General features: G+C 53.2%; 2 protein-coding genes across 2 annotated transcripts; one reads left to right on the top strand and one right to left on the bottom strand.

Annotated features, from left to right (window-relative positions):
• Positions 1 to 657: 657 nt before the first annotated feature.
• Positions 658 to 11,052, bottom strand: GLOD4 (glyoxalase domain containing 4). The gene is made up of 9 exons (XM_001506877.6): positions 10,735 to 11,052; positions 7,850 to 7,899; positions 5,681 to 5,801; positions 4,554 to 4,698; positions 3,765 to 3,901; positions 3,498 to 3,584; positions 2,928 to 3,041; positions 2,754 to 2,840; positions 658 to 1,278 (listed from the first exon to the last, which is right to left on the bottom strand). The coding sequence occupies exons 1-9, from the start codon at positions 10,828 to 10,830 to the stop codon at positions 1,213 to 1,215; spliced, it is 903 nt and encodes a 300-aa protein (XP_001506927.2). The 5' UTR covers positions 10,831 to 11,052; the 3' UTR covers positions 658 to 1,212.
• A 122-nt stretch (positions 11,053 to 11,174) lies between these two features.
• MRM3 (mitochondrial rRNA methyltransferase 3) lies at positions 11,175 to 16,770 on the top strand. The gene is made up of 4 exons (XM_029082494.2): positions 11,175 to 11,497; positions 12,687 to 12,931; positions 14,230 to 14,397; positions 15,011 to 16,770. Exons 1-4 carry the CDS (start codon positions 11,175 to 11,177, stop codon positions 15,568 to 15,570), a joined length of 1,296 nt encoding a protein of 431 aa, XP_028938327.1. The 3' UTR covers positions 15,571 to 16,770.
• Positions 16,771 to 21,759: the final 4,989 nt, after the last annotated feature.

Consider the following 21,759-nt stretch of genomic DNA (forward strand, 5'->3'; position numbering starts at 1 on the left):
TCAGGTTGTCCCACATGAGGCTCACAGTTAATCCCCATTTTACAGATGAGGTAACTGAGGCCCAGAGAAGTGAAGTGACTCGCCCACAGTCACACAGCTGACAAGTGGCAGAGCCGGGAGTCAAACCCATGACCTCTGACTCCGAAGCCCAGGCTCTTTCCACTGTGCCACGCTGCTTACTCAAGTGAAAACTCCTTTCTATATGGTTAAAATGAGATGATGCTGGATGGTGAGTCTTGTAACTCACTTTTGGATGGATTAGTGTAGTTTGTCTTTCTAATCTACCACTCCACCCTGGGACAGGGAGGAGGGAGAGTTCAAGGATGTGTTTGTGGTGTTGTATCCTTTAAAAGTTTTATCCTTTTAGGTCTATTCCATAAAGGGCCCATTTCCACCCTGCATCCAGGCTCTTCTCCAGATTGGGTACATGTCCAAGGAAACTCGTTTTGCACACCCAACACCCTGCCCACCTCATATTCAATGGTGTTCGCTTATGAGTTGTGTACATGTCTACAACAGGAAAAAGCCTTATGCCTCATCAGAAATATTTTACAGGACTAGCGGGGAATTCTTTCAGCAGTTTTCAGGCCACCCATCGAACTCTGTTTTTAAAGCCAAGGCAGGAGACAGCTCCAAAAAAATCTGAAAGCACAACAGTTCATATTTTACCTCCTCCCACGCTTCACCTGGGTGGAAGGCCAGTACTTTATTTTCTTGAATTGCTCACGATCCTTCCGTTCATCGGCAGCTTTGCGTTGCAGGGGTTCCTTGGTCTCAGTGGTTACATTAACTGTGCAAGGCTGGATTTGGGACTCTCTGGGAGACCAGGCTTTGGGTATTTTAATTCCAAAACCTTGGACACATACCTGCTGTATCCAAAAATCCTTGCCACCTCCAAGCAAAAATAACATTCCTGCAGGCTCAGTCCTCATTTCAACAGTTTTCTCATCCCAAACCCAAGAATGACCACAGAATCTACTCCTCCCTTAGCAACAGCCTCTCCTGCTTGTGGACCACAAGTTCCTGGGGATTTGAAAGAACCCCGATTTTTAAAGCGCTGGAATGGATTATCACCTGATCACATACCGTTGTAATGATCTACCCTGAAGGCAACAGAACGCGACCACGTGTCATGGATGGAAAATGTAACCCTCACAGGTGCTGAGCCAGATTCAGAATTAAGGTGCAATTGTCCAACCGGGCCATCTGCCACTAAGCGGAAGCCTTCTGCATTTTGTTTTTGGCAAACCATTCTTCACTTTTGTCTGCTGCCATTGCCTGCACAGAGACAATGGGATGTACAGTTACCTGAAGACATAACACCACAGAAAAAGAGCACCCGCCCCCACACCAGTCAATATTACCCCCATTCATATATTCAGGGGCTTTTAAGGGAAGATTGGGGGGGGGGGGAGTATCCCCGGGTGAGGCTCTCCCATTTCCTATTTGTCGGAAGAGTCGGCCAAATCAGGGTGCTGGTGCTTGTGGTTCACAAGTTTGGGATTATTAATCAATCGTATTACTGAATGCGTACTGTGTGCAGAGCAATGTACTAAGCGTTTGGGGGAGTACAACATGACAGAGTTGGTAGACATGTTCCCTGCCCACAATGAGCTTATTATATTATTATTAATAATAATGATAATATTAATAGTGGTATGTTACTTCCCCTCTCAGGATAAAACTGGACTTTTGTAACAAACTGGGCTCTGGGCAGCCAACTTCCCTCTGGGGAGCCAACTACCCTCTGGGGATTAAAGACTCGTGGGACTCCAAGATCCACAGTCCTCAGCCTGGGGACGATCTCTTTTACGGGGATGAAAAAGATGAAAGATGAACTCCTCGATATTCTAAAGGGATCCACACACAGGTGCCAACTTTCTGTTTTGAGGGCAGGAGTGAAGAGGGGGCAGGGGACTTGGTCAGAGGGGAGGGCGGGGGGAAGGTGGTGGTGAGGAGAACTGGACAGGCTTCAAGGAGCTAATAGGCCCAAAAGCCACCATTTGGATTTTTCCAATCAGCCTCTCAGATCTTGTCAGGGTCTTGGGAAGAATAAGTGTGCGAGCTGAGCCCCAGATTCTGGGGGGCCACCCCCCCCACTGCCCACAGAGGGGGCACATTTGGATCCAGAGAGGAAGACTGTCCTCATTCCTGCCAAATTACATTTTCCAATTAGATCCAGGAAACTTAATAATCCTTTGTTCCCACAGTAGCCTTTAACTTATTTCTACCCATCCGCAACACTTAAAATATGTTTATTTCAACTGCACCTTCAGTTATGATTTCTGAACTACTCTACCTGTAAATATTTTAATATCTGTTCCCCCTGTTAGAGTAAAAGCTCCTCATGGGCAGGAAATGTCTCATTTTTTGGTTTTGTACTTCTAACTGCTGGGTGCATCGCACCAAGTAGGTGCTCAATACAGTGCGACGAGAGTGAATTTCATTATGCATATTTTTCAATCATTGAACATTTGCCTCCTCTATTCAACCACTTGACAAGTTTGGCCTCAACCTTCACAGTTCATAAGGCCTTGGGGCTTAGTGCCACTTGGAAGATGACTGTTCTGCAGTGAAGAGAGATTCCCACCAGCCCCATGGCCACTCCCCAAGGCAGGCCGACCAACACGGCTTTAAAAAAGTATGACTTAACGGCCCCTAGGCTTCCTTCTGTATATCTCCTGCATCCCCCGACCCTGTCGCGGGGCCTGATGGAACCATGAATTCAAAAGAATTCAGAATCCGGGACTCACGTCATCCAACAGTTGACTTCCGCCGGGATCCACCCTGGAAAGCTCTCGGAACGCTTCGTCCCCCACAAAGCAGATTTCATGTCCGTCCTGCAGAGATGAAGGAAAGGAAGTGAGGGCCAGGCTTCCTCTGCAGGACCACCCCGGGAAGACTTGCCGAAGACTGAGGGGACTTACAGGGTCCGCCAGAATAACCACTTGCACGGTGGCTTTTCCTGGCGTGTCCAGACTCACTAAAGGAGTTAGAATCTTCTGATTCTCCTTTTTCATCACAGCTTCAATGTTTGGTAACTTTAAAAAAGGAAAAAAAAGGAGGGAGAATCAATAGAGTAAACTAAAGATTAACTACCCCGCCAGACCGTAAACTCATAATAGGGCAAGGAATATAACCAACTCTGTTCTACTGTATTCTCCCAAACACTCAGTCAGTGTTCTGCAAATGGTAAGCGCTCAAGATACCCAATTGATTAACTGTCACATCCCTGTCGGTCTCAGTGAATGACAACAAACAGAATAATCACTCAAGGGTATTTTTTGAATGCTTACTATGTGCGCAGCACTATTCTCAGCACTTCGGAGAGTACAGTACAACAGAATAAGCAGATACATTCCCTGCCCATAACGAGTTTACAGCCTACAAGGCTGTTTTCCTTAGCTAAGCACAGACAGCTGGAGGCCGATTTCTAGAAACAGCCCCTCGGCGAAGACTCACTGCAGACCTATCAGTGATCCCGAGCCCAACATTACCTGGTCCTTCGGGCAAGAGAAGGCGATCCTCCCGAAAGCGGTGCCGTGGTCCACCGGCCCTGTGATGCCCCGCAGCTCCAGCTTACACTGCAACGGCAGCAAGAGATCTGGTCATGCCGCGGAGCCCAAGCGGGCCCCCCGCCCCGAGCAGCCCAGACCCACCGGCGTCGTCGTCTCCCTCCCCGAGGGGAATGGGTCCCCAACCCAGCCGATGAGCTTCTCCGGTCAGGGAAGGGGAGCCCGGATCGATTCTCCAGACACGCTCACCTGGTTGTCCGCGTAGCCCAGCAAAGCCCTTTGTTTGTCATCTTCCTTCTCGTAAACTTTCATTCCCAGCAGATTGGCCCAGTAATTGACGGAATTCTGCAGGTTGGACACTCCCAGAGTGACTTTCAGCACAGGGTCTGCATGGCAGAAAGGCGGGTCTGGTTACTGACAGGTCTCATTTTCACTAGAGAGCCACCGTGAGGTGATCTCTTCTGGTCGTAGGGACCGGAACTTCTGAACCGGGCACCGAGTGGATGGGTGGCCCGTGTCAGCTGCTGAATGGAAGGACTCAATCCTTGCCTCCCTGGATGTTTTCAGCCTGGACTTCCCTACGCCGGGCAAGAGAATGAGAAGCTTCCCCAGAAGAGTGGGTGCCTCGCTGGCTGAAGAGCCCGAGGACCACTCCTCCCAGGATCTCATCAAAGACAATGAGGGAAGCAGACATTCAGAATTTCGCTTTACGGTCAAATGTCAGATACCAATAACCATGGTACCTGTCAAGTGCTTACTATAAACCAGGGAATGTATTAAGCACTGGGGTAGATACAAGATAATCGGGTTGGACATGGTCTCTGTCCCATACAGAGCTCACAACCTTAATCCCTAATTTATAGATGAGGTAACTGAGGCCCAGAGAAGTGAAGTGACCTGCCCCAAGCAGAAACTATCTAGCCCTTATGCAGAAGGCTGCTGGGGTAATATTTTAACTTCTTTCTGGCAGCGCTGCCTGGGAAAAATTCCTTGAGGCTTCTGATTTTTCTCCACCAGGTCAACCCAGCCCCTTCTTACCCGCTTCGGGCTGCTCACTGTCTTGGAGGTAGAATTTGTATCCGCCCGGGGCTTCAGCTTCAAAAACCCCATCTGAGACTTCTCTGAGTGGCCACTCCAGCTTCCGGGCGTTGCTGACGGCCTGACTCGACACCAGGGTGAGGCCCTTCAGGAGACACAGAACTCTGCCAAGTTAGTCAGTGGGATCTTGGGAAAGAGGTTCTTTTATCAGTATAAGAATAATAATGCCTTGTATTTTGTCCAGCGCCTTTATTTCCCACAGCACTTTTACAGCATCCCTACGAGGTCAGGAAAAGGGATCTTATCCCCATTTTACAGCTGAGGCAACTAAGGCCCACAAAGGTTAAGTGACTTGGCCAATGCCATGCAGCAGGCCAGAGGCAAACTGGGTTCAGGGCCCAGGTCTTCTAACTTCCAGCCCCTTCTCTTTCCACTGGGCCATGCGGTCACCCCAGCTTCCAGGAGAAACACAGCTGCTCGTTTTGAATAAAACTAATGTGCTCTGGACATGCATAATAACAGTACTGATTGTGGAATTTGTTAAGCATTTACTATGTGCCAGGCACTGTGCTAAACACTGGGGTGCAAACAGGCAAATCGGGTTGGCAGAGTCCCTGTCCCATGTGGGGCTTACAGTTTTAATCCCTATTCTACAGATGAGGTAACGGAGACACAGAGAAGCTACGTGACTTGCCCGAGGCCACCCAGGAGACAGGTGGTGGAGCCGGGATTAGAACCCATGACCATCTGACTCCCAGATCTGTGCTCTATCCACTATGCTCATGCTGCTTCCATTAGCTTCATCTGAGTAGCTTTAAAAAAACAGAGCAGCCTGCCTGAGCCATCAGAAAGTTCTAGGCCTGAGAGCCGGGTGGTGGGGGGAACGAGGGGATGGAGAGGTCATCTAGTTCATCCTCCTGCCTTAGAGTACCCAGGACTTAATCCCAATTTTACAGATGAGGTAACTGAGGTCCAGAGAAGGGAAATGACTTGTCCAAGGTCACACCGCAGAAAATTGGGGGAGATGGGAAAAGAGTCCTTCTGACCGCCAGGCCAGCGGTCTATCCACTGCTTCTCAATTTGGTCACTTTTGGCCGCCAGTAACGGAAGTAGCTAGAGCTACTTACCATGAAGTCGTTCCCAAGCTTATAGTTGCCGACGCCATAATTGTAAGTGAGTTCTGCCACAAAGTGATCGTCTTCTGGCCCGTAGCCTACCATGGTCTTACTCCATTTCCCATCATAAGGCCTAGAAAAAATGACAAAGGCAGGGAATCGGTGACAACGGGCAATGCCCACAGCAGTTCTTCCAGGGTCTGCCACCTTGAGAAACCCTCTTGGGATCAGTTGCTCAGCCCCGTCTGGTCTTGAAGATGATCATAAGAACCAGAAAGGATCACGGAATCCCTGGACCGTATTTTGGAATTCCTCTGATTTGGTCCTTCAGTAGCCGCTGATTCAGATTTTAATTCTTTTTTTCTTGCTTGGGTTTTCTTGATTTTATTCCTACAAGCCCTTTATTGTTCCTTTCTTAGAAATCTGGCCCACAACTCTTTATTTTGTGGCATTCCCACAAGAGAAGCAACATGTTCTAGTGGATAGAGCATGGGCCTGGGAGTCAGAAGGACTTGGGTTCTAATCCCAGCTCGCCATTTGTCTGGGTGACCTTGGGCAAGTCACTTAATTTCTCTGTGCCTCAGTTACCTCATCTGTAAAATGGGGATTAAGACCGTGAGCCCCACATGGGACCTGATTATCCTGTATCTCCCCCAGTGCTTAGAATGATGCTTGACACACAGTAAGCACTTAACAAATACCATGATTATTATTTTCATTTGCATTTCTGACTCCTGGCTTAAGTAACTTGGTTTCTGGTGTGTCTTCCTCTTCCTGCATTTCGGGAAGCTTTCCCTGCCCCCTTTGGAAGAGTGATCCTCAAACTTTTCAAGCAAAGGACCACTACGGCAAGGCAAAAGGGCCTTGCAGCACACCTTGGGGGTGAGGAGGAGATGGGGAGGAATGTTGTCACTGCTCCCATTAGCTCCAGACCCCTCCAGGATAGTTGCATTTTGGCAGTGGTAACCCTCCACGGCCCCGCTGAAAACAAGTGTCGGGGCAAACCGCACAGCTCGTGGGCTTGGGGAAAGGGCTCGAGACAAAGGGAGGAGAGTTAGAGCTTCTTGGAGTTTCCTTGTGGATCACGTGGCTGAAAGACTAAGGGTGATCCAAGGATCACAGAGGGAGAAAAATTGCTTTAAAATAATTTTCTTAACCCATAACCAACTCCCCGGGACTATCTGGTCTCAAACCTCTTTCCTAAAGGGTCCACCCAAAAGTATGCTAACTCTGAATCTCAAATGAATTTCCATAATTTGCTGCTTTACCCTTGGCTACAGATTTATTCCTTAGCGCTTATGTATATAGAGCCGCTCAACTTATATTTATTGTGGCCTCTCTAGTTGTAAGCGCTTTTATGTTTGTCTCCTTGTGGACCTGGAATGTGTCATTTTGTTACTCAGTTCTTCTCAAGCACCTATTCCAGTGCAATGTACCAAGTGAGTGTTCAATAAACGCCACTATACTACTAATTGCCCCCCAACTTTTTGATCTCTTTTATTGAAGTTTCCTAGATCACCATTCAGCCATTTCCTCGCTGATTTCCTACAGCAGTCCAGCCTCCTCACTTTGCTCCTCTAACCTACTCACCATGAGCCCCATGTGGGACAGGGATTGAGTTCAACCTGATTACCTTGTATCTACCCCAGTGCTTAGCAGAGTGTCTAGCACACAGTAAGTGCTTAACAAACACAATTATTATTCTTATTATTACCTCATTCTCATCTTTCTCCCAGGGAACCCTTGCCCATGTCCTCCCACTGGCCCAGAAGTCTTTTTCCCTTTATATCCAACAGACCACTGTTCTCCCCACCTTCCAAGTCTTGTAAAAACCACATTCACTCCAAGAAGCCTTTCCTGACCGCCCTCTTTTCCCCTACTCCCTTTCCCTTCTGTGTCACCCTGGTACTTGGACTTGCACTTTTAAGCACTTGCTATCCACCCCACCCTCAGCCCCACAGCACCTAAGTACACATCTGTAATTTACTGTAATGTCTGTCTCCCCCTCTACACTGTAAGCTCCTTGTGAACAGGGAAGAGTTCTGCTAACTCTGTTGTAACGTACGCTCTCCAATACTTAATACGGTGCTCTGCAAACAGTAAGCACTCACTAAACAACACTGATTTTGACAATCATATTAAGAACACCCCAGTATCTGTTAAGAAAACAAAGACACATACCCGTTACAAGTCGCTTTGCAGCCTTCCTCAAACTCCTCGTGTCGCAGAATCTATGAAGGAGAAGCTGAGTTAGTTACAGGGTTTTATTCTGTGCAGGAGCTAGTTAATAGCAATTCACCCAACAGGGCGCTTCAAAAGAAATTAGGACTGGTCTTTGTCAAGGTAGTGACAGTCAGGGAACTCAAATTATCAGCAAAAAATCAGTGCCCTCTGCCCAAATGAAGCATGACTCTTTATCCTCTGATATTTCCCACATCCTCCATCTCTCCCCTCCTTCCCCAGGTTGATGAAGATGAATTATTCTGGGCTTCAACACTTATGTACATATATTTAAATTATATATCATAAATTACTTATTCATGTTAATGTCTGTCTCCCCCTCTGGATCATAAGCTTGTTGTGGTTAGAAGCCCTCCTTTCCTCTTCTCCCACTCCCTGTGTTGCCTTGATTCGCTCCCTTTATTCATCCCCCCTCCCTCAGCCCCACAGCACTTATTCATATCTCTAATTTTATTTATTTATATAAATGTCTGTCTCTCCTTCTACACTGTAAACTTGTTGTGGTCACGGAATGTGTCTGTTACATTGTACTATCCCATGCATATAGCATAGTGCTCTGCACACTGTAAGCGCTCTAAAATAATAACATTGATGGCATTTGTTAAGCACTTACTATGTGTCAAGCACTGTTCGAAGCGCTGGGAGAGATACAAGGTAATCAAGTTATCCCACGTGGGGCTCAGAGTCTTAATCCCCATTTTTCAGATGAAGTAACTGAGGCACAGAGAAGTTAAGTAGTTTGCCCAAGATCACACAGCAGACAAGTGGTGGAGCTGGGATTAGAACCCAGGTCCTCTGACTCTCAAGCCCATGCTCTTTCCACTAAGCCACGGTGCTTCCCAAAATAACGGTATTTGTTAAGTGTTTCCAGTTTGTGAGGCCCTGTACTAAGCGCTGGGACTAGATACAAGCAAATCAGGTTGGACACAGTCCCTGTTCCACTTGGGTCTCACAGGCTCAATCCCCATTTTACAGATGAGGGAACTGAGCAATAATCAGGACTAATTCTCTGGAGAAGACACTAATTCTAGGAAAAGTCCAGGAAAAACGTGGAAGAAGCAGCCCGGGAGCTAGATGGTCTGAGACCACAACAACCATAATGAAAGAACCATTAAAAAGGTTGCGAATCTTGGCAGAGGACAGGATGTTCTGGAGGAAGTATATCCATGGAGTCGCCGTGAATGGGAAACGACTCGACGGCACGTAATAAGAACAGTGCTCTGCCACTTGTCAGCTGTGTGACTGTGGGCAAGACACTTAACTTCTCTGTGCCTCAATGACCTCATCTGGAAAATGGGCATTAAGATTGTGAGCCTCACGTGGGACAACCTGATGACCCTGTATCTCCCCCAGCACTTAGAACAGTGCTCTGCACATAATAAGCGCTTAACAAATACCAACATTATTATTATGCAGCAGGCAAGCATGTCACACAGCGGCATTAGAACCCATGACCTTCTGACTCCCAGTCCCATGCTCTATCCACTACGCCGTGCTGCTTCTCTAACTTGTTCTCTCCCAAGAGTTCAGCACAGTGCTTTGCCCGTAGTAAGGGATAAATAGATGCACCTGATTAAGATGCCTTGACAAGCCAAAATGGAAATATTTGCCCACTAATGGCTTGACCTTAGAAGCAGCGGGGCTCAGTGGCTTAGCGCCCGGCCTTGGGAGTCGAAGGTCGTGAGTTCTAATCCAGTCTCCTCCCCTTATCAGCTGGGTGACCTTGGGCAGGTCACTTCACTTCTCTGGGCCTCAGTTATCTCATCTGGAAAATGGGGATGAAGACTGTGAGCCTCAGGTGGGACAACCTGATGACCCTGTATCTACCCCAGCGCTTAGAACAGTGCTCTGCACATAGTAAGCGATTAACAAATACCAACATTAATTAATTAATTATCTGGGCCTCAGTGACCTCATCTGTCAAATGGGGATGGAGACCGGGAGCCCCACGTGGGCCCGCCTGATCACCTCCTATCCCCCTCTCAGCGCTTAGCACAATGCTTGGCACACAGCGCTGAACAAACGCCATCACTATTATTATTTTTAAACGGGGGAGGCAGCAAAGGCAAAGAGAAGAAGACAAAAAGAAGACAACCTCATCAAGATAAATAGAATAATAATAATAATGTTGGTATTTGTTAAGCGCCTACTGTGTGCCGAGCACTTTCTAAGCGCTGGGGGAGATGCAGGGTAATCAGGTTGTCCCACGTGAGGCTCACCGTCTTCATCCCCATTTTAAAGATGAGGGAAGTGAGGCCCAGAGAAGTTAAGTGACTTGCCTACAGTCTTGCCAGCAGCGTGGCTCAGTGGAAGGAGCTTGGGCTTTGGAGTCCGAGGTCATGGGTTCGACTCCCGGCTCTGCCACTTGTCAGCTGTGTGACTGTGGGCGAGTCACTTCACTTCTCTGGGCCTCAGTTACCTCATCTGGAAAATGGGGATTAACTGTGAGCCTCACGTGGGACAACCTGATTCCCCTGTGTCTCCCCCAGCGCTTAGAACAGTGCTCTGCACATAGTAAGCGCTTAACAAATACCAACATTATTATTACAGTCCCACAGCTGACAAGTGGCAGAGCCGGGACTCGAACCCATGATCTCTGATTCCCAAGTCTGGGCTCTTTCCACTGAACCACGCTGCTTAGGAGCTGTTATTTATTGGTATTGTTCTTGTCCGTCCGTCTCCCTCGATTAGACCGTGAGCCCGTCAAAGGGCAAGGACTGGCTCTCTCTGTTACCGGTTTGTCCATTCCAAGCACAGAGTAAGCGCTCAATAAAAATAAATAAATACTATTGAATATTTATTAACAAAATAAACGTGGCCGTCACCTGCATTCCGAGCAGGTCCCGGTAGAAACGCGCCGTGCGAGGCCGGTCGCCCACTTTGAAGACGAAATGCAAGGCCCGACGCGACGCCGCCGCCATGTTTCCTTCGGCTCCGATTTCGGCTCCGATTTCGGCTCCGATTTCGGCTCCGATTTCGGCTCCGATTACGGCTCCGATTACGGCTCCGACTTCGGCTCCGATTACGGCTCCGACTTCGGCTCCGACTGACTTCGGCTCCGACTTCGGCTCCGACTGACTTCGGCTCCGATTTCGGCTCCGACTGACTTCGGCTCCGATTTCGGCTCCGACTGACTTCGGCTCCGACTGACTTCGGCCGTCGCGCCCCGGCTGACGTCACCGGCTCCGCCTGGGCCGTGGCGCCCCCCTTCGACGTCACCGGAAGGGCCTCTGCCCCGAGGCCGGGCGGGCGGCGGGCGGGCGACATGGCGGCGTTGGCGCTGCGGGCGGTGGCGGCGCTGCGGGCCCCGGGGGTGCGGGGGCCGGACGGGCGGCGCGGGGTGAGGGCGCTGAGGCGGACGCCCGTCAGGGTGCTGCCTTCGGCCGCCGAGAACCGAGCGCGGGAAGGGCAGGAGGAGGAAGCCGAAGCCGCCGCCGCCGCCCCGGGTCGGAAGCCCAAGCGGCGGCCGCCGTCCGGTCCTTGCGCCCTGACCCCGCCCGTGACCCCGCCCGTGACCCCGGCCCCGACCACGTTGGAGTCGGCCGGCCTGCGCTTCCACAAGGCCCTGCCCGGGGACAGCAGGCTGCGGTAATCATCATCAATTAGAGAAGCAGCGTGGCAACGTGGAAAGAGCCCGGGCTTGGGAATCAGAGGTCTTGGGTTCGAATCCCTTGTCACTTGTCAGCCGTGGGACTGGGGACAAGTCACTTCTCTGGGCCTCAGTGACCTCACCTGGAAAATGAGGGTTAAGACTGTGAGCCTCATGTCGGACAACCTGATGACCCTGTCTACCTCAGCGCTTAGAACAGTGCTCTGCACATAGGAAGCGCTCAGTGGAAGGAGCCCAGGCTTGGGAGTCAGAGGTCATGGGTTCGAATCCCGGATCTGCCACTTAGCTGTGTGACGGTGGGCAAGTCACTTCACTTCTCTGGCCTCAGTTACCTCATCTGGAAAATGGGGATTAACTGTGAGCCTCACGTGGGACAACCTGTTTACGCTGTATCTACCCCAGCGCTTAGAACAGTGCTCTGCACATAGGAAGCGCTTCACAAATACCAACATTATTATTAATAAATACCAACATTATCATCATGCTGGTATTTGTGAAGCGCTTACTATGTGCAGAGCACTGTTCTAAGCGCTGGGGTAGATACAGGTAATCAGATTGTCCCACTTGGGCTCACAGTCTGAATCCCCGTTTTACAGATGAGGTACTGACAAGCACCCTGCCCCGCCCCCGCATGCTTTCATGTCATGCTTTCTCCTCGTGACACACTTTCCCCTCTCTGGATCCTTGTCCCATTCCCCTCCCCGGCTCCCCGGCCTCATCAATAATAATAATAGTAATATTTGTAAAGCCTGTACTGGGTACCAAGAACTCTACTGCTGGAGCTGGGGTAGATATAGTATAAGTAGGCTAGATATAGTCCCCTAATCGGGCCCGCAGTCTGGGACGATGGGAGAACAGGTATTTTATCCCCGTTTTACAGGTGGGAAAACCGAGGCCCGGAGAAGTTAAGAGACTTGCCTAAAGTCACACAGCCGGAAAATAGCAGATTGGGATTAGAACCCAGGTCTTCTGACTCCCAGGCCTGTGCTCTATCCATTAGGCCGTACTTCTCCACAATCGCACTCACAATTATTGCCTAGCTGCTACACTTTCCCCAAGAGGGTAGGCTTTAATCATGGAAGAATGCAGACTAGGTCAAAGCAGAAGTACCCGATATTTGCTGGAGCAACATAAAATCTTCAACCACCTTCCATTTCCCCACACCAGGAAAGTGATTACGATTGTCAAGTCGCGGTCGTTCCGGGACAGGGAAGGGAAGATTCTGCTGGAGGGCCAGAGGCTGATTATCGACGCCCTGACAGCCGGTGCGGTGCCCAAGACTCTCTTCTTCAGCCGCGCGGAGGACGTGAAGAAGCTGCCGCTGGATAAGCTGAAGGGGGCCGAGCTCATCAAGGTCAAGTTCGAAGACATCAAAACCTGGTCTGACCTGGTGACCCCACAGGGACTAATAGGTCAGTTGTTTAGTGTGCTGCCCACAACACTAACCTCCCTTTCTCTCGGGCTGTTTTAGAGCTTTAAATACCTTGATCACCAAAGTCCTAGATCACAGTTCTCCTAAGAGAAGCAGTGTGGCTCAGTGGAAAGAGCCCGGGCTTTGGAGTCAGAGGTCATGAGTTCGAATCCCAGCTCTGCCACTTGTCAGCTGTGTGACTGTGGGCAAGTCACCTAACTTCTCTGTGCCTCAGTTCCCTCATCTGGAAAATGGGGATTAAGACTGTGAGCCCCACGTGGGACAACCTGATTCCCGTGTCTATCCCTGCGCTTAGAACAGTGCTCGGCACATAGTAAGTGCTTAACAAATACCAACATTATTATTATTATTAAAAATCTCCACCCCGCATCAACCAAGCACTCGGCTGTGTTCCCCTTAAGCACTCTGATAACTTCCCCCAGCCCCACGACATTAACGTATATTATGCTACTATTGCCTTTATCCCTAATCCATTTCACGTCCATCTCCTCCTGTAAACCGTAAGTTCCTTGTGGTCAGGGATCGTGTTGTCCTTTCCCAAATGCTTAGCACGCAGCTGTGCACACAATAAGTCGGTAGATGCCGTCGATTGATGAGATTTTGGTCGGCGATCTGTTCAAGACTCCACCCCCCGCCCCTACGCCAGGCCACCACATCCGATTCCAGAGAGCACCTCAAAATCTCTAGACGGGGCCTTTCCTTTACCTCCAGTAGAAAGCTTCCGCGGCCTCAAAACCCTGAAATTTCATCCAAGGGCCTATGACTGACCTCTCCATTACAGTCGGATTGTTCTTGCCTCAGAGGAGACTGACTAGTTCCTCTGCCAACTCTGCTGGCGTTTCCTTAGCTATGTGGGGAACAGAGGGAAGTATCTGTCCAGAGGGAGGGTGAATCGGGCTCCCCAAAGCTTTCGGGATTAGAACTCAGGACTTTCCCCGACTTGAGCGCCATTGACTCCTGTTCTCAGGGAAGCCTGGGTGTGGACTGGCACTGTGACCTCAGCGTTAGGCTAGTGTTGAGATGGCTCTGGCAGCCAGAGGATAAGGAAGGTCCTCGTCTGGGGTGTCCGGGAAAGGCCGAGGAACCGTCCGGCCGTCTTAAGGGTGATTGTGCCTCATCACTAGATCGTAGTCTCCTTGGGGGCAGCGATCGTGTCTACCAACTCCTGTACTTCCCCAGGCTTTAAGTCGCAACTCAGTACACAGTAAGCGCTCAGTCAATCCCATCAATGAATCACTCTTCAGATGCAGCCCTCATTCTGGTTTCCTGTCCCCTCAGGGATTTTCGCCAAACCCGACCACACCAAGGTCAAGTACCCGGCGATGCAGCTCCACAACACCCTGCCCTTGTTGCTTATCTGTGACAGCCTGCGGGACCCGGGAAACCTGGGCACCATCCTGAGGTCGGCGGCTGCGGCGGGCTGCAGCAGAGTGCTGCTCACCAAAGGTCAGACCCGGCTGGAGCGGGACCACCGAGTCAGCTTGTCAGGGGGTGACCGGGGAGGGAGAGAGAGACTGAGAGGCAGCTGGGGAGGGGGGCGGGCACGACGACACCGAGAGTCATCGTGTGGGTAGCGGAGGGCGGTCCCGGGCAACAGCGGGGGCACAGTGAGTAGGAGCCCTGGTCGAACTTCAACCCACTTCCTTTCCTGACCTCTCCCCCTCGCCACTCCAATCGTCATCATCATAGAAATAATCAATTGTGGGAACTGTTAAGTGCTTTCTAAGTGCCAAGCACGGTGTTGAGCACCGGCGTAGATACGAGATAGTCAGATGAGGCGCAATCCCTGTCCCTCATCAGGCCCGCAGCCGCAGAAGGAGAGGGAATGGATAGCGAATGAAACCGAGGCCCAGAGAAGTTAAGCGACTTACCCGGGGTCACCCAGCGGGCAGGTGGCAGAGCCGGGAGGAGAACTCGGGTCGTCGGACTCGGCGGCCCGTGCCCTTCCCACCGGGCCCGCTGCTGCCCACGCTGTCTCGGGTTCCGGGCCCGGCTTTGGGATCCTCCCCCAGGCCAAGACTGAGGCCCGGGGGTGTAATCGAGTCCTTTCTGGTTCCAGGTTGTGTGGATGCTTGGGAGCCCAAGGTGTTGAGGGCAGGGATGGGGGCGCACTTCCAAGTGCCCATCCTCTCCAACCTGGAGTGGGAGACCCTCCCCGACTACCTGCCCCCCGAGACCACCGTCCACGTGGCCGACAACTGCGGCCGCTTCGCCCAGGCCCGGCTGTCCGAAAGAGGCCAAGAACGCCGCCTGAAGTGCGACCGGCGCTACCTGAAGTTTCACCGGCCGGAGGAGTCGGGCGACGAGGGAGGGGACCCGTCGGAGGGCTGGCTCCCCGACGTCTTCCTGCAGACCTACGACGAGGAGTGGACGGAGGCCCCGGCGACGGCGGTGGTGGTGGGCGGAGAGACCCGCGGCGTCAGCCTGGAGTCCCTGGAGCTGGCCGGGAGCACGGGGGGCAGGCGGTTGCTGATCCCGGTGGTGCCGGGCGTGGACAGCCTGAACTCCGCCATGGCCGCCAGCATCCTGCTGTTCGAGGGGAAGCGACAGCTGCGGGCGAGGGAGGGGCGAGGGGGCGGCCCGCGCCGGGTCGCGGAGGGTTACGCGGACCCCGCCTAGGAGCCGTGGGCTCCCTCCAGCCTGGGGTCTGGGGCCTCCCTGGCCGCTCGGGCCGTTCCCTCCTTCCCTCCCTGCCGTGGGCTTCCGTCCGCGCTCAGAGGGCGACTTTCCGGGCCCGGCGTTCCCCGTTTCTGGGCTGCGTGTGGTGGCGGAGCCCCCCGGGACCTTCTTCCCGGGATCCCTCCCCAACCGCAGGCCTGCCCTTCTCTGCCAGGCCTGCAGAGGGCAGCAGCAGCCAAAAGGCCAGAAGCCCCCCGGGATGGAGAAATGTCCCCAACTCCAACTTACGGCCCGTCGGCTTGGACGGTCCGGTCGCCGCCTCTCCTTCCCTCGTTCCGCGCCGTCGGAAGACTCGCCGGACGCGGCCCTCGGTTCGCCCCGCGGAACCGGGCGGAGACGAACGGACCGGCGCCCCGGGCCGGGAGCTCCGTCGGAGCTGCCGACGGAAACGGCGCTTCCCAAAGGAACTCAGCGGTCCCGGGAGCGACGGAGTTGGGGCGGGGAGGTGGGCGCCGGGCCCGGAGGCTGCCGATCTGCCGGCAGGGGAGATTGTAGGCGGCACAGCCCAACACGGGGCAGTGCGGGCAGGGGCAGGGCCGGGTCACTCGATTTGTCCAGAGGGCTCAGGCTCCGGTTTGAAGCGTTAACCCGGCGGATGGTATTAAAAAGCATCTCCCCCATCTGGGACGTCACCGAACTGCCAAATGCTGATTCCGTCTTCACCGCCGGGCCAATGCTGAGGACGCGGTTGGGGGTCCGTCCCACCGGGAATGTGAACGCGCGCTGGGCCTTGTTTGTTCAGGCGCCCGGGGGGTGGTGCGGAGGAACGTTGGATCGGCCCCAGTCGAAATGGAACAGATTTTCTTTTGGACGGGACGGGAGCAGCTTGGTTCCTGAGGCCAGCTCGCCAACTGCAGACTGTGGTGGGGAGCCGGTTTCCGCTCTTCCCGTGGTGAGCCCAGCCCCCGCGGGGCCGGACTGAGGGAGAGAGGAGAGCGAGCGAGCTGCTAAGTTCCCTTCAGCCCAAGCCCCCGCTCCCAGGGAGCTTTTCCGAAAAGGTGCCGGAGATGGAGATTGACCAGGTTCCCTGAGGGCGGGATTAGGTCCTCCTCTTGTCCCAAGCACTAGCAAATGCTCAGCAGCCCTTGGTATCCTGCTCAGCACCCAGTAGGCGCTCAATAAATGTGATGGATCGATGGATCGGTAGGGTCAATGGGAATGAACTGTTTGAACCACAGAATTTGACCCAAGGCTTTCATACGAATCATTCCATATCATCCCTTGGGGGTAGGGTAACAGTTGAGGAAATAGGTCCAGAGAGGTTAAACGACTTGCCCAAGGTCGTCAAGCTGAGTAAAGGCAGAGCTGAGACTGGAATCCAGGTCTCCTGACTCCCGAGTCCACATACTTTTTCTGCCAGGCCTGGGTAAGAGTCACTACCTCCGGTGGAGGAGTTCCCTTCTGGGTAAATAAGGCTTTGGACTAATCCCACCCGGCACGGCTAATGCCCAGCCCAGCTTGAAGTGGTTCCCCCGAATCACAGTCCGTGCCGGGCCAGAGGTTGACTGGATGGCCGCTCGGGCCCTGATTCATTGAGTTTGGCCACAAAATGAGGGCCAGCGGGATTCCCAAGCCCTAGCCAGACCAGAGTGACTTTTTACTTCGTGCCAGCCTGACTCAGCCTCACTGATGGTTTTGGGACCCTGCCTTTTTCCCGGGATCCCTTGAGACCCTGGGGGATTAAGGGGGCAGGTTGGGGGTCATATCTAGGGCTTCTCCCTGGGGACTGCCTAGGTGTTCTCTCTGGGAGGCGGCAGGGGCGGGACAAGCTCAGAAGAACAGCTTTAGGAGAGGGACCTTAACCCCTTGGCGAACGAGGGCTCCTCCGGCCGCCTTCAGAGTCGTCAGGGCAGTTGGAGATCTGGGCACATAGGAAAGAAAGACCAGTTTGTTCTCCCCAGGTGCTGAGCCGGTGGGAAGCCTCCTCCCCACAGCCAGCCAGCCAGCAGGTGTTTGGTTTGGCATGGAGCAGGGACCGGGGCCTGCCCTGCTGCGTTCCTGAAGTTGATTCCTCGGTGCTGGAGCCCCTGGCCTGGGGCACCTCCTCAGCAGAACTCCTGAGATGCCCAGCCATGGTGCCAGCTGGCCCCACCAGGAAGGGGACCTGTGGCTCAACTTCTGCTACTCGAGTGCCCGTCCTGCCCGCACAGAGAGACCACAGGGGTTTTGGATCTTCCCACCTGCCAGCAGACTCTGCCCAAATAGTGGTCACTGAAGCAAAGAGCCTGGGGCTGGGAGTCAGGAGGGCCGGGTTTGCGTTCCAGTGCTGCCGTCGCCTTACTCTATCGTCTTGACCTTGGGCGTGTCACTTGCTTTATGGTAATTCTGAAGCGCTTACTATGTGCCGGGCACTGTTCTAAGCCCCAGAGTTTGATCAGGTTGGACACAGTCCCTTTTCCCACCTGTGCTCACAGTTCTAATCCCCATTGTACAGATGAGGCCCAGAGTAGTGAAGTGACTTGCGTAAGGTCACACAGCAGACAAGTGCAGTCGGGACTAGAATTCAGGTCCTTCTGACTACCAAGCCCATGCTGTATCCACTAGGGCACTCTGCTCCTCTGATCTCCCCCCCACCTTGTGCCTCAGTTTCCTCATCTGAAAATGGGGATACAATAGATTGTGAGCCCTGTACGGGATGGGGCTGGGTCCAGTCTCTTCTACTTCATGCCTTGACTTGGGTCAACTGCAGTAAGGGCCACAAATTAAAAACAGGAATGTTTAAGTCCCTTTGCTACTCTCAGCCGCCCAAGTGCTGCCATACCACCACGTGCTCGGCCGGGTTTGGCCTCCCTTGGCGCGGCCTGCATTCAACTCGGACTCGGTCTCCTCCCCTGCCATTGCCTGAGGAATTGGGGAACGGTCACCAGTGCATCGAGCCATTCCCCCCCCCCCCCCCATCCCTAAGTCAGGAATAACATCTCCTCAATATAAGTCAGACCCCCTCGTATGAAATACGCTCAAGGATCGGAGAGCTATAATTTCCCGTGCCCAGCACCTGCAGGGAATCAGGTCTCAGTTGCCCAGATAATAACGTTGGTATTTGTTAAGCGCTTACTATGTGCAGAGCACTGTTCTAAGTGCTGGGGGAGATACAGGGTAATCAGGTCGTCCCACGAACGGCTCACAGTTAATCCCCATTTTCCAGGTGAAGTAACTGAGGCACAGAGAAGTGAAGTGACGCCCAGTCACACAGCTGACGTGGCAGAGCCGGGAGTCGAATCCATCACCTCTGACTCCGAAGCCCAGGCTCCACGGAGCCACGCTGCTTCCCCAGATCTCAGTAGGCCCTTCCGGAAAGCAAAGTGGAGTCATTCGCCCCACGCACCGAGCGCTGCTCCATAAAGACAGTAAGAGTGGAAGCGGCGCCGAGCCCTCGTCCCTGTCCGGATCCAGGGGCGGACCGGGATCCCCAAGGGTACAGACCCTAGGGAGGGTCAAGTTCTAGTGACTGCTGCATGTGGTGCCAACCCAGTCACTTAAACATACTAAATACTCGGCGCTCGAGCGAACGGGTAGGGGGCTCCGAGAACTCCTCCGGGGCCAGATGGGGCTGGCTATCCCACCTCCACAAAAGAACACCCCGAGGAGGGAAGCTTCCGTGGACTAAAGCTAGCAACCGGCTCCTAGTCTCAGCTTCACCACTGACCGACTGTGACTTTTCCGTCGCACGATCTTCTCCCTGCGGGCGAGTGAGGCCAATTTCTAGAAGGTGGACCAAGGAAGCCTGACTAGATAACTCCGGGAGAGGAGAGGCAGAAGGGCACCTTGTGCCATCAGGTGGCGTCGCGCATCACACGTCCTGCCCTCGGCTGGGTGAAAGGGAGTGGAGGAAGGTGGACCGGGGCGAGGTTTGGCAGGACGGTGCCATCGGCCACCAGGAGAGCGGAAGGCCAGAGAAAGCATTTGGGATCCCCCGCCCACCGCAGAGCCTGGGGATGCCCTGCCACCGGCTTCGGGACATCCCCCCATTCTCTCACCTGATCCTGCAAGGGGCGAGCGACTCCCTGCCACGCTGAGAATGTTCTAGATGCGGGAATGGGGCACCACTGGGCCAGGGGAGACCCCTAGCTCCTAACGAGCTTACCTTTACTATTGTCCCAATTGGTTTGCGGTGCCCACGCCGGCACCTCCTAGGTGACACCTTGAGCCCAGGGATGGGGCCGGGGCTATTCCTCCATCGATGCCCGTGTGCCCTCCCCAGGGTTCAGCCGGTGGTGCTCGGCCCACCGTAAGCCCTCCGTACGCTCCTGATGTTCAGTAAACTCTTACCCCCCACACCAAGCTTTTCCTGATTTGCCTCCCCTTCCTGTTAATGTCTGTCTTCCTGACTAAATCGTTAAGATCCTCAAGGACTGGGATTGTGTCTGCTAACTCTTGTACTCTCCCGAGTGCTCAGTGCAGTGCTCTGTACACGAGTGCTTAATAACAAGAATAATAATAATAACAATAATAATAATGTTGGTATTTAAGTGCTTACTATGTGCCGATCACTGTTCTAAGTACTGGGGTAGATACAGGGTAATCAGGACCCACGCGGCGCTCATAGTCTTAATCCCCGTTTTCCAGGTGAGGTAACTGAGGCACAGATAAGTTAAGTGACTTGCCCAATGTCCCACAGCTGACGAGCGGCGGAGCCGGGATTAGAACCCATGACCTCCGACTCCTAAACCCGTGCTCTTTCCACAGAGCCACATTGCTTAATAAATACCTTTGCTACCTTGACTGATTCCCAGCACAACTGCAAACTCTGTCAGCAACTTCCAGCACTTCTATGCTTACCTATACCTACCCTGAACACTGGTCTATATGGTATTCAAGTATACAGTGATTTATTTGGATTATCTGTGAGGATTTTCAAATCTGTCTCCCACAATGTGTCCCTCGTTGCATTTGTGTTTCCCCAGAATTTAGTACCAGTGCCTTGCCCTCACCGAGTGCCGGTTAAATACCATTATTACGCCTGTCGGCCTGGGGTTACATCAGCAAGGAATCTCTTCCAGAGGTTCCTAAAATCAGGCACATGAGTGTTATTTGCTAAACACCCACGTTGGGCTAAGCGCTGGGATAAATACAGTCTGATGCAGTCCCTGTCCCACATGGGGTTTATGACGAGAGGGACAGAGCCCAGGTATTTAATCCCCATTTTACAGATGGGGAAACTGGCAACTGGGGAATGAAGAAATCAAGTGACTTGTCCAAGGTCACACGGCAGGCAAAAGACAGAGGTGGGATCGGAGACAAGGTCTGTGCTCTTTCAGTAGGTCAACCGCTCCTCAACCAGCCTAACACTCCTTTCCTGTTGATAATTCCCCCGCTCAACTCTCCCGGACAAATGCCCTGCTAATCCCTGTCCCCCAACCTTAGTGATGATGCTGCGGGAGAGGACTGTGGCCCCGGGGGGAAAGCTGCCACTCTGCCAGTTTCCTGCCCCGGGGCAGCACCAGGAAAGCCACCCATCTGACCCAAACTGCTCAAGGAAAACAGCGGGAAGTTCTTTCAGGCCCGATGTTTCGGGGCTGCGTTTGGCCGTCATCACCCCCGTCGGCTCAGGCGGAAGCGGACTCTTTCTTGACATTTAAAGTCTGGGGTCTCTGGCTTTCCGCCGGCACTGCCTGGTCGCGGCAGGGCCCTGGAGCTCCCCAAGGGAGGTGGAGGGGCTGGAGGCAGCTCAATGAGCCTGCAGTGCCCGCTCGGGCACAGGGACGGTTGGGTCGACGATTCGACGTCCTCCAGGCCGAGTGCTTCATCCACTACAGTGGCTGGGGGGCTGTGTTTATGGGGGCAGGAAGGGCATAAGCCACCTGTAACTGCCCTCAGTCCAGCTCTCGGCAGGCAGTTGGCAAGTGGTGGGAAGAACGGGGGGAGCAGGGGAGATAACACAAGTATGGGAAGGCCCAGGCTCAGCCCCGGATGAATGGGGAGATGAACCAGAAAGAGATCCAGGTGGGCCGTGGGCCTTAACTTCCCCGGGGCTCACCGTCTCCTCACTGATGGAACGTGCCCGTTTCAGCGGCCCCGCTGCCTCCGACTGCCACGGGTTCCAAGCCGCTGCCTTGGAAATTACTCTGCCACCGCAAACCCGGGGCTGGCGGCGACTGGCGAAGCGACAGCAGCAGGGGGAAACAGAAG

This window comes from Ornithorhynchus anatinus, chromosome 17, assembly GCF_004115215.2.
Source record: "Ornithorhynchus anatinus isolate Pmale09 chromosome 17, mOrnAna1.pri.v4, whole genome shotgun sequence".
NCBI lineage: Eukaryota > Metazoa > Chordata > Mammalia > Monotremata > Ornithorhynchidae > Ornithorhynchus > Ornithorhynchus anatinus.

Coding starts and splice junctions, on each gene's coding strand:
- MRM3 (XM_029082494.2), top strand. CDS start 11,175: ATGGCGGCGTTGGCGCTGCGGGCGGTGGCGGCGCTGCGGGCCCCGGGG. Junction 11,498..12,686: donor CCCGGGGACAGCAGGCTGCG/GTAATCATCATC, acceptor TCCCCACACCAG/GAAAGTGATTACGATTGTCA. Junction 12,932..14,229: donor GACCCCACAGGGACTAATAG/GTCAGTTGTTTA, acceptor CTGTCCCCTCAG/GGATTTTCGCCAAACCCGAC.
- GLOD4 (XM_001506877.6), bottom strand. CDS start 10,830: ATGGCGGCGGCGTCGCGTCGGGCCTTGCATTTCGTCTTCAAAGTGGGC. Junction 4,699..5,680: donor AGCTTGGGAACGACTTCATG/GTAAGTAGCTCT, acceptor TGTCTCCTGAAG/GGCCTCACCCTGGTGTCGAG. Junction 3,902..4,553: donor CAGTGAGCAGCCCGAAGCGG/GTAAGAAGGGGC, acceptor TCTGCCATGCAG/ACCCTGTGCTGAAAGTCACT.